The 12,301-nt window shown below is 44.5% G+C and overlaps 1 protein-coding gene across 1 annotated transcript in view; it reads left to right on the forward strand.

Annotated features, from left to right (window-relative positions):
* Window positions 1-12,301, forward strand: part of LOC144493117 (hydrocephalus-inducing protein-like) — a 440,489-nt gene that overhangs the window by 274,940 nt on the left and 153,248 nt on the right. Inside the window, exon 10 of the mRNA XM_078212019.1 lies at window positions 483-601. Within this exon, the coding sequence (XP_078068145.1) occupies window positions 483-601 (119 nt within the window). The remainder of the gene's footprint in view (window positions 1-482; window positions 602-12,301) is intronic.

Raw genomic sequence — 12,301 nt, forward strand, 5'->3', positions numbered from 1 at the left:
TACCACTGCATTAGCTGCAGATGAAAAGTACAACGCATTTTGGATAAAAGTTTCAAATTCACTTCTATCTGAAACTGCATAGCACATCTACCTCAGTGCCAGCTTCCAGAGCACAGGAACTACCCACTGAAGGCACATTCCCATTAGATCAGAGATCAATTATTTTGCAGTAGGACAAGATAGCTGAAAAAGGGGACAGTATTACTTGGACTGATGAACAGTGTATTTGGTAAGGTAAGTTTGTTAAGACCAGTGAGGTTGAACGTTGGTCACTGCTGGAATCCTAATTCATCACAATCTGATTGTTACTAAAAGTGTCTCCCATAATTACTGCCCAGCGGTCTTTTACTGTGCTTTTTACTGAGTTCACAGAAATAGTCAACAAATACAAACTGTCACAGCTACAAGGTGATGCTTATAGATGTTTTACTCAATATGATGTGGTAGAGTTAAGACTGTGTTTGAATGCTCTTTTTCTTTAGGTCGAGAAACTCGCTTGCCCCTCCGTATCAAGTGCGAAGGTTTGGGCCCCAGGGTTATCCTGAACGTGGACCACGTTGAAATAGGAAATGTCTTTGTCAGCTCAAAACAAATTTATGAGGTAGGTTATAGAGGTTTTTTTTTTCTTTTAATATCCAAAATTGACTCAAAGGCTTTTTCTGAAACTATGAATCTTCTAAATGAAAACCTCTGTAATGGGAGTTTATGGGCATAATAATTATTGACTAGTTAATTAGTGCACTATGTCCCATACCAAGCTGTTCTTGATTTACCTATCCATCTATCTATCACACCATGACAGTTTTATTTTTATGTTATGTACCCTGTGCTGCCAAGATAGGAAGATCTGAAAAAGTTAATTGCCCTGTCCATCTGTTATCTGTCTACAGTAGTCTGAAATAGCTTATACGTTTAAGTGATGAATTGACTTGAAAATTTGCTTTTGTGTACACAAGAACATAAGAAATAGGAGCAGGAGTAGGCCATCTAGCCCCTCAAGCCTGCTCCACCATTCAATAAGATCATGGCTGATCTGATAGTGGGTTCAGTTCTACTTACCCGCCTGCTCCCCATAACCCTTAATTCCCTTAATGGTTAAAAATCTATCTGTGACTTGAACACATTTAACGAGGTAGCCTCTACTGCTTCATTGGGCAGAGAATTCCAAAGATTCACTACCCTCTGGGAGAAGACGTTCCTCCTCAACTCTGTTCTAAATTGACTCCCCCGTATTTTGAGGCTATGCCCCCTAGTTCTTGTTTCCATTGTAAGTGGAAATAACCTCGCTGCTTCTACCCTGTCTAGCCCCTTCATTATCTTATATGTCTCTATAAGATCTCCCCTCAACCTTCTCAACTCCAATGAGTACAGGCTCAGTCTACTCAATCTCTCCTCATAAGCTAACCCCCTCATCTCCGGAATCAACCTGGTGAACCTTCTCTGTACCCCCTCCAAAGCTAATATATCCTTTCTTAAATAAGGGGACCAAAATTGTACACAGTACTCGAGGTGCGGCCTCACCAGTACCCTGTATAGTTGCAGCATGACCTCCCTGCTTTTATACTCCATCCCTCTTGCGATAAAGGTCAACATTCCATTTGCCTTCTTGACCACCAGCTGCACCTGCAAACTGAGTTTTTGTGATTCATGCACAAGGACCCCCAGGTCCCTCTGCACAGTAGCATGTTGTAATTTTTCACCGTTTAAATAATAGTCCATTTTACTATTATTCCTTCCAAAGTGGATAACCTCACACTTACCAACGTTATACTCCATTTGCCAGATCCTTGCCCATTCACTTAGCCTATCCAAATCTCTCTGCAGACTCTCTGTGTCCTCCACGTAATTTGCTTTCCCACTCATCTCTGTGTCCTCCGCAAACTTTGTTACCCTACACTCGGTCCCCTCCTCCAGATCGTCTATGTATATGGTAAATAGTTGAGGCTCCAGCACCGATCCCTGCGGCACGCCACTCGTCACTGATTGCCAACTGGAAAAGCACCCATTTATTCCGACTCTCTGCTTTCTGTCAGATAGCCAATCCTCAATCCACGCTAACACTTTACCCCCAACTCCGTGTACCTTTATCTTATGCAGCAACCTTTTGTGAGGCACCTTATCGAATGCCTTCTGGAAATCTAAATACACCACATCCACCAGTTCCCCTCTGTCACCCGCACTCGTTATATCCTCAAAAGATTCCAGAAAGTGAGTCAAACATGACTTTCCCTTCATGAATCCATGCTGCGTCTGCTTGATTGAACCATTCTTTTCCAGGTGTCCTGCTACTTCTTCCTTAATGATAGATTCCAGCATTTTCCCAACTACGGATGTTAAGCTAACCGGCCTGTAGTTATCTGCCTTTTGTCTACCTCCTTTTTAAAACAGTGGCGTTACATTAGCTGTTTTCCAATCAGCTGGCACCTCCCCAGAGTCCAGTGAATTTTGATAAATTACAACTAATGCATTTGCTATTACTTCTGCCTTTTCTTTTAGTACCCTGGGATGCATTCCATCCAGACCAGGGGACTTGTCTACTTTTAGTCCCATGAGCCTACCCAGCACTACCTCTTTAGTAACAGTGATTGTTTTAAGGTCCTCACCCCCTACAGTCCCATGACCGTCAATTATTGGTATGCTATTTGTGTCCTCCACTGTGAAGACCGACACAAAAAACTTGTTTAAGGCCTCGGCCATTTCCTCGTTTCCTATTATTAAATCCCCCTTCTGATCTTCTAAGGGACCAACATTTACTTTAGCCACTCTTTTCCGTTTTATATATTTGTAAAAACTTTTACTATCAGTTTTTATATTTTGTGCTAGTTTACTTTCATAATCTATCTTTCCTTTCTTTATTGCTTTCTTAGTAATTCTTTGTTGTTTTTTAAAGCCTTCCCAATCTTCTAGTTCCCCACTAATTTTGGCCACTCTGTATGCATTGGTTTTTAATTTGATACTCTCCTTTATTTCCTTATCCACGGCTGGTTATCCCTTTTCTTACATTCCTTCTTTTTCACTGGAATATATTTTTGCTGAGTACTGAGAAAAATCTCCTTAAAAATCCTTCACTGTTCCTCAACTGTCCCACCAACTAGTCTGCGCTCCCAGTCTACATTAGCCAACTCCGCCCTCATCCTATTGTAATCCCCCTTGTTCAAGCAGAGGACACTGGTTTCTCACCCTCCATCTGTATTAGAAATTCAACCATATTGTGATCACTCATTCCAAGAGGATCCCTCACAAGGAGATCATTAATTTTACCTGTCTCATTACACAGGACCAGATCCAAGATAGCTTGCTCCCTCGTAGGTTCTGTAACATACTGTTCGAGGAAACTATCGCAACAGCATTCTAAGAACTCTTCCTCAAGTCCACCGCGTCCGACTTGAGTTGACCAATCAATATGGAGGTTAAAATCCCCCATGATTATTGCTGTTCCATTTTTACATGCATTTGTTATTTGTTTGTTTATAACCCCCCCACCTTGAAGTTATTATTTGGGGGCCTATAGACTATGCCCACCAGTGACTTTTTCCCCTTACTATTCCTTGTCTCCACCCACATTGATTCCACATTTTGCTCCTTAGAGCCTATATTGTTTCTCACTACCGCCTTGATGTTATCCTTAATTAACAGAGCTACCCCACCTCCTTTTCCTTCCTGTCTACCCTTCCGAATTGTCTGATACCCCTGGATATTTAGTTCCCAGTCCTGGTCACCCTGCAACCACGTTTCTGTAATGGCCACTCGTTCATACCCATTTGTACTGATTTGTGCCGTCAACTCATTCACTTTGTTTCGAATGCTACGTGCATTCAGGTAAAGTGTCTTTATGTTAGTCTTTCTTACCTGGACCCGATTTGTTAGTGCATTCCTTTGTTTGCATGCTCTGTCCCTTCCTGTCACAGGCTGGTTATTCTTCCCCAGACCATCTCCTTGCACTGTGTTGACCACCTCCCTTCTCATGCTTGTCACCTTTTTTACTCTGCCTGAGGTTAGATTCCTGCCACCTTCTATACTCTCTGTTCTATTACGTGGTCTGGAAACTTTACTGACCTCTCCTGAGCCCTCGGCTCCTTTAACTAGTTGAAAGTCCTCATCATTAACCTGCACTCCTACCCTCTCCTTTACCTTTGATTTTCTAATTCTCCATACAACTGAACCCTCCCCCACACTATTTAGTTTAAAGCCCTATCTACAGCCTAGTTATACGATTTGCCAGGACTCTGGTCCCAGCACGATTCAGATGAATACCATCCCATCGGAACAGGTCCCCTCTTCCCCAATACTGGTGCCAATGTCCCATGAATTCAAACCCATTCCTCCCACACCAATCTTTGAGCCACACATTTACCTCCTTAATCTTATTGACCCTGTGCCAATTCGCTCATGGCTCAGGTAGTAATCCAGAGATTATTACCTTTTTGGTTCTGCTTTTTAAATTAGCTCCTAGCTTTTCATATTTCCTTAGTAGAACCTCTGTTCCTGTTCTACCTATGTCATTGGTACCTACGTGGACCACGACAACTGGAGTTTTACCCTCCCACTCCAAGTTCCTCTGCAGCCCAGATGAGATATCCTGAACCCGAGCACCAGGCAGGCAACACAACCTTCAAGATGTAGATGAATGTAAAGTTTTTGAAAAAATGAAATGGAACATTGGTGAGGCAGAGACTGGCCTACTACCACACTTCAAATCCACTCTGCTACCTGATGGCCTTAATGGACATAGGTGAAATGAATTTCGGCAGTATCTGGTGGTTACATGTCCAACTGCCCTTCAGTTGGAACTTTCTTTTGTCAGTTCATGGGATGTGAATATAAATGCATCATTAAAATGACTTCTAAAATACCTGATCTAAATCTAATATTTGACAGGGCCAGCATTTATTGCTGTTCCTTTAATTGTTCGACAGAATGAGCTGTTAGCCACCTTTTGACAACTGAGTGGCTTGCTGCATCACTTCATAGGGCAGTTAAGAATCAACTGTGATCTGTTGTTACAAATCAGCCATAATAGGTAAGAATGGCTGATTTCCTTACCCAACAGGCGTTCATGAACCAGATGCATGTTCACTATTAGCAATGATGATTGCACAATGTTCAGCATTATTCGTGACTCCTCAGATGTGGAAGCAGTCCATGTTCAAATGCAACAAGATCTAGACAATATCCAGACTTGGGCTGATAAGTGGCAAATAACATTCGCACCATACAAATGCCAGCCAATCACCATTACCAATAAGAGACACGTTAATCACCTCCCCTTGACATTCAATGGTGTTACCATCACTGAATCTCCCACATCCTTGGGGTTACCATTGGCTAGAAACTCAACTGGACTCACCACATAAACACAGTGGCTACAAAAGCAGGTCAGAGTCTAGGAATACTGCGGTGAGTAACTCACCTCCTGACTCCCCAAACCCTATCCACCATCTACAAGGCACAAGTCAGGAGTGTGATGGAATAGTCCCCACTTGCCTGGATGGGTGCAGCTTCCACAACACACAAGACGCTTGACACCATCCAGGATAAAGCAGTCTGCTTGATTGGCACCACATCCACTCCCTCTACCACCGACACTCAGTAGCAGCAGTGTGTACTATCTACAAGATGCACTGCAGCAATTCACCAAAGATGCTCGGACAGCACCTTCCAAACCCATGACCACTTCCATCTCGAAGGACAAGGGCAGCAGATACATGGGAACACCACCACCTGCAAGTTCCCCTCCAAGTCACTCACCATCCTGACTTGAAAATATATCACTGTTCCTTCACAGTCGCTGGATCAAAATCCTGGAATTCCCTCCCTAACAGCATTGTGGGTCAACCCACAGAACATGGACTGCAGCGATTCAAGAAGTAAGAAGTCTCACAACACCAGGTTAAAGTCCAACAGGTTTATTTGGTAGCAAAATCCACGAGCTTTCGGAGCGCTGCTCCTTCGTCAGGTAAGTGGGAGTTCTGTTCACAAACAGGGCATATAAAGACACAAACTCAATTTACAAAATAATGGTTGGAATGCGAATCTTTACAGGTAATCAAGTCTTAAAGGTACAGACAATGTGAGTGGAGAGAGCGTTAAGCACAGGTTAAAGAGATGTGTATTGTCCCGAGGCATGGTACATTGGGGAGACCATGCAGACGCTACGACAACGGATGAATGAACACTGCTCGACAATCACCAGGCAAGAATGTTCTCTTCCTGTTGGGGAACACTTCAGCGGTCACGGGCATTCGGCCTCAGGGGCAATTTTAGCATGGCCAATCAACCTAACCCGCACATCTTTGGACTGTAGGAGGAAACCGGAGCACCCAGAGGAAACCCACACAGACACGAGGAGAATGTGCAAACTCCGCACAGACAGTGACCCAAGCCGGGAATCGAGCCCAGGTCCCTGGCGCTGTGAAACAGCAGTGCTAACCACTGTGCTACCATGCCGCCCACTTCTGGATCATACTTCTGGATTATTAGTCTAGGTCTCTGGTTTACTTAGTCTGACAACATAGCCACTATGCTACTGTTCCTGCTAAAATTAGAGTCTCACTCAGACAAGTAACGGGCTGGAGCAATTTGAAATGTATCATACTGGTTCAGTACTAAGTGCTCTTCCACTTTGGAGTTGAGTCATATTCCTGAGACACAGTAGAATGAATTTCACTTTGCAGAAAACCATTTTCAACCTATCCTGGGATCATACTAACATGCTTTGTAATATTTGAAGTAAAAAGAAAATAAAGCAAATGCTGGAATCTGAAGCTAAAAATATACAAGGCCAAACAGAAGAAGTTGTTGTGCCTTTTCTCTTTACAAATGCTGTTTGTATCTGCCAGATATTTCCAGAATTTTCTGTTTAAATAACGTTGTTGCTGCCTGAGATCAGCTTCCTTTAGGAAATGTGCAACTTTCTTTGTAATTTTGAACATTTTAAACAGAATCAAATGTATATATACTATAAAGGTGGCTATTTGCCCACAACATCTGTGCTGTTTTGAAAGAATTCCCACGGCCCTGCTTATGCTCCCCATGGCCATGCATCTTCCTCTGCTTCAAATATTTATCAGACTTGCCCTTAAATGCTGCCTTTATGGACTAGCAGCTCTCTATGTAAAATCGTTCAGCCACTCTACATACAGGTGCCTTACAAGCTATATTTAGAGTCATAGAGGTTTACAGCATGGAAACAGGCTCTTCGGCCCAATTTGTCCATGCAGCCCTTTTTTAACCACTAACCTAGTCCCAATTGCCTGCGTTTGGCCCATATCCCTCTATACCCATCTTACCCATGTAACTGTCGAAATTCTTTTTAAAAGACAAAATTGTACCCGTCTCTGCTACTACCTGTAGCAGCCTATTCCAGACACTCACCACCCTCTGTGTGAATAAATTGCCCCTCTGGACCCTTTTGTATCTCTCCCCACTCACAAACATATGCCTTCTAGTTTTAGACTCTCCTAGCTTTGGGAAAAGATATTGAATATCTAGCTGATCTATGCCCCTCATTATTTTATAGACCTCTATAAGATCACCCTAAGTCCCCTACGCTCCAGAGAAAAATGCCCCACTCTACCCAGCCTCTCCTCATAACTCAAACCATCAAGTCCCGGTAGCATCCTAATAAATCTCTTCTGCACTTTTTCTAGTTTAATAATATCCTTTCTATAATAGGGTGACCAGAACTGTACACAGTATTCCAAGTGTGGCCTTACCAATGTCTTGTACAACTTCAACAAGATGTCCCAACTCCAGTATTCAATGTTCTGACCAATGAAACCAAGCATGCTGAATGCCTTCTTCACTACTCTGTCCACCTGTTACTCGACTTTCAAGGAGCTTTGAACCTGTACCCTTAGATCTTTTTGTTCTATAACTCTCCCCAATACCCTACCATTAACTGAATAAGTCCTGCCCTGATTCGATCTACCAAAATGCATCACCTTGCATTTATCTAAATTAAACTCCATCTACCATTCGTCAGCCCACTGGCCCAATTGATCAAGATACCCTTGCAATCCTAAATAACCTTCTTCACTGTCCACTATGCCACCAATCTTGATGTCGTCTGCAAACTTACTAACCATGCCTTTCCATAAATTCTCATCCGGATCATTAATATAAATGACAAATCACAGCTGATGCAGCACTGATCCCTGAGGCACGCTGCTGGTCACAAGCCTCCAGTTTGAAAAACACCCCTCTACAACCACCCTCTCTTCTGTCATCAAGGCAATTTTGTATCCATTTGGCTACCTCGCCCTGGATCCTATGAGATTTAACCTTATGCAATAATCTGCCATGTGGTACCTTGTCAAAGACCTTGCTGAAGTCCATGTAAACAACATCAACTGTACTGCCCTCATCTACCTTCTTGGTTACCCCTTCAAAAAATTCAATCAAATTTGTGAGACATGATTTTCCACTCACAAGCCATGCTGACTGTCCCTAGTCAGTCCTTGCCTCTCTAAATGTCTGTAGATCCTGAGCCTCAGAATACTTTGAAACAACTTATCCCCTACAGATGTGAGGCTCACCGGCCTGTAGTTCCCAGGCTTTTCCCTGCAGCCCTTTTTAAACAAAGGCACAACATTTGCCATCCTCCAATCTTCAGGCACTTCACCTGTGGCTGTCGACGATTCAAATATCTGTGCTAGGGGACCCACAATTTCCTCCCTAGCCTCCCACAACTTCCTGAGTTGATGCCACATACGCAGTGGGCCCGTCCCCAGAGGTATATAAGAAACATTTACTACTACAGGCAGAGTTTGAGACCTTGACCTCACGTCAAGCGGAAGAGATGATGTTCAAATCTAATTATACACACCATGAGCATGGGGACAAGCAAGCTACTAGCTCATCAGCTGCGCCAAGTTGCTGCCAAAAGTCTAATACCACAAATGCAGACGCCGAATGGGGTCTCCACTGATCCACAGCGAATAAATGAACTGTTTAGAGACTTTTACTCAACCCTCTATAGCTCAGAGAGTACCGCCAGTGAGGCGGACTTTCTGGAGTTCTTTGGGGCACTGAATCTCCCCGTGGACAGGGGAGATGCTGTGGCGCTGGATAAACCAGTCGACGTTGAAGAAATTGTTCAGGCGGCCAGAACTATGCTGAGTGAGAAATGTCCGAGACCAGGTGGGTACCCTATCGAATTCTACAAAAACTTTATGGATAGGTTGGCTCCCCTGCTACTGCGCATGATCAATGAATCATATGAGAACTGCTCTCTCCCGCAGACTTTGAGGCAAGCAACAATTTTGCTTATGCTTAAAAAGAATAAGGAACTGCAAATCTGCAGCTCCTATTGACCAATCTCATTGCTGTATGTGGATCTCAAACTGATCTCTAAGATTTTGGCCATTCGCTTGGAGAACATTCTGCCCTCTATCATCTTGCCTGACCATACTGGGTTCATTGAAAGTTGACATATGTACTCGAATATTCAGCAGCTGTTTAACATTATGGATGTGCCTGCCACCTCCAAGCTACCAGAGATGTTAATCTTGCTGGACGCTGAAAAAGTGTTTGATCGGGTGGAATGGGATTATTTATTTTATGCTCTCGGGAGGTTCAGTTCGGCCCCAAGCTCATCTCCTGATCAAAATACTGTACTCTGCCCCTCTAGCCTCGGCCCAGACAAACAATGTGCATTTAGCTTTTTTCCCTTTGTCCCGGGGCACTAGGCAAGGGTGCCCCCTCTCCCCCCTGTTATTTGCCATTGCTATTGTATCTCTTGCTGCGGAAATTCGCAACAGCAAATGAGTGGTCGGGATTGGTCGGGAGGGAATCGAGTGGAGAGTTCGCTGTTGTAAGTCGCTAGGGTGACCTACTATTGTATGTTGGCGACCCGAATCTATACTAGAGAGGTTTGGTCATTTTTTTGGGGTACAAGTTTAACTTGAATAAGAGTGAGCTCCTTCCTTTGAATGCAGTGGCTCGTAGCCTCCCGCTCCACACCCTGCCTTTCAAGATTGTCACTAGGCAGTTTACTTACTTGGGAGTGCAAGTGACGAGCAAATTTAGTGGGCTCTTTGGAGCTAACGTTGCTCCACTCATGGGGCGGATGGAACAGGACCTCAAACATTGGTCCATCCTCCCGTTATCGTTAGGCGGGCCGTAACAATGCGGTGAAGATGAACATACTACCAAAGTTTATATATCTCTTTCAGTGCATCCCGGTGTTCATCCCCAAATCCTTTTTTCACAGACTTGATCGGCTCATTTCAAGCTTTGTCTGGAATAGGAAAAACCCAAGAATGTGGAGGACAATCTTGCAAAGCCCTAAACGGGAGGGGGAGGGTATGGGATTGCCCAATTTTCTATTTTATTATTGGGCAGCCAATATGAGAGCGGTAGTGTGTTGGGTGAAGAGAGAGAGGCAACAGGAGGTTCCTTGTTGGCTGCAGTTAGAATCCTCCTCCTGTGCTCCGTCTTCCCTGGCTGTCTTGATATGTTCCCTGATAAATTTTTCCTCCTCCTAGTATACTAGGAGTGCACTTGTCAAGTCAACTCTTAGAATTTGGATGCAATTTAGATGCCACTTTGGGTTTCAGGCCTGGTCGCTGGCCTCCCCAGTATTGGCTAACCATTTTTTTCCTCCGTCTGTTTTGGATGGTGCCTTCAACATATGGGCGAGGCATGGGATCAGAACATTTCGGCGTGTTTGTGTCATTCCAGCAAGTGATGGATAAGCTTGCTTTACCTGCAACGCACTTTTTCAGATATTTGCAATTTCGAGACTTTGCGCATCGGGCCGACCCCCAATTTCCAAATCTCCCACCTCGTGCCTCCATTGACATCTTCTCAGGGCCTTTTATTACTAGTGTGGTATCATTTCTGTTCTTTATTCTCAAATTCTGACCCAACTAAACTCTCTATTAGTGGTTAAATCTTGATGGGAACGAGATCTGGGCAATGAGTTCTCGAAGGAGGATTGGGACATGGTGCTGCATCGAGTACACTACTCCTCAATATGTGCCAAGCTGGGTGTGATACAATGTAAACTCCTTCACGGAGCATATCTAACTCGGGTTAGACTCTCTAGAATCCAGGCACAAGCCCCATTTGTGAACGGTGCTGGCAAGCTCCCGCCACCCTCTTACATATGTTCTGGGCTTGCCCATCACTGTATAATTACTGGACGTCGATATTTGAGATGATTGCGGCAATGCTAGATTGGGACATATGTGCATCCCCCCAGGCTGCCCTGTTTGGAGTCGTGCCTTTAAATCCGCCGCTGCAGAAATTCCAAGCGGATTTTGTAACTTTCACTCCACTCCTGGCAAGACGACTAATCCTGTTTAGATGGAAATCAGGTGCACTCGCGATGCACTCACAGTGGGTGAAGGAGGTGGTAGATACCATTAAGCTAGAGAAGATGAGGTGCATGCTACATGGGTCCACTGCTATGTTCTTTAAGACCTGGCAAACATTTATATTGCATGTTGGGATGCTGCAGTTGGAGCCGGGTGAGTAGATACCCGGTGGCCCCAGGACCCCGGGTGCTCCCACAGAACACCGCCCCCCCCCCCCCCCCCCCCCCCACCCTCTCCCCGTTTGGTGGACACACCCTGGCCCTTTATCTGAGTACGCCCGCCCACCCTGCCGAGGTGTGGGGACCAACACAAGAACTTGTCTCCTTTTTCTCTCACTCTCTTTCTTCTCTCTCCTTCGCTGTCTCTCTTTCTTTTCTCTGCTCGCTAGTTTATAACCTGTGCTGTTTGGGCACTCAGTTGGTTCTCCAGCGGCGTTCCTCTGCCTTTTTGTTTTTATATTATTACCATCACTACCGGTGCAATTAGACGGGACTTGGGTGGGGTGGGTGCTGGAGGTACCAGGGGCTTGTCCCCTGGCCACGGGGAGCCCTGTGCCCAGTCGCATTGGAATGTACATGCGAGCACTGTGTGGATCTGTATCTGTGTTTGTTTGCTCGGTAAAATGTAAGAAAACTTTTAATAAACATATCAAAAAGCAAGATGTTGATGGAACCTTTTAAAACCACGCATTGGGCCATTTTGGGATTTTCAATTGGCAGGCATGGCTATGTATTGTCTGAGACATGTCAGGGTGAACCTGGTGTGCCCACAGCAGCGAGTCATCAGGGCTAATGAAAGCACATGTCACCTCAAATAATGGATGGACAGTCATGCTCATCTGCTCAACCAATGACACAAAATTGCCATTACTGATGCTGAGAGCTGTACATATCTTGCTAATGAGAGATTATAATCTTGAGAGGAGTGTTAGGCTCCTGGCATCACCTGGACAACAGAGATTGGCAGAGGATGCCCTGCTG

The sequence above is a fragment of the Mustelus asterias genome, chromosome 4, assembly GCF_964213995.1.
Source record: "Mustelus asterias chromosome 4, sMusAst1.hap1.1, whole genome shotgun sequence".
In the NCBI taxonomy this organism is placed as follows: domain Eukaryota; kingdom Metazoa; phylum Chordata; class Chondrichthyes; order Carcharhiniformes; family Triakidae; genus Mustelus; species Mustelus asterias.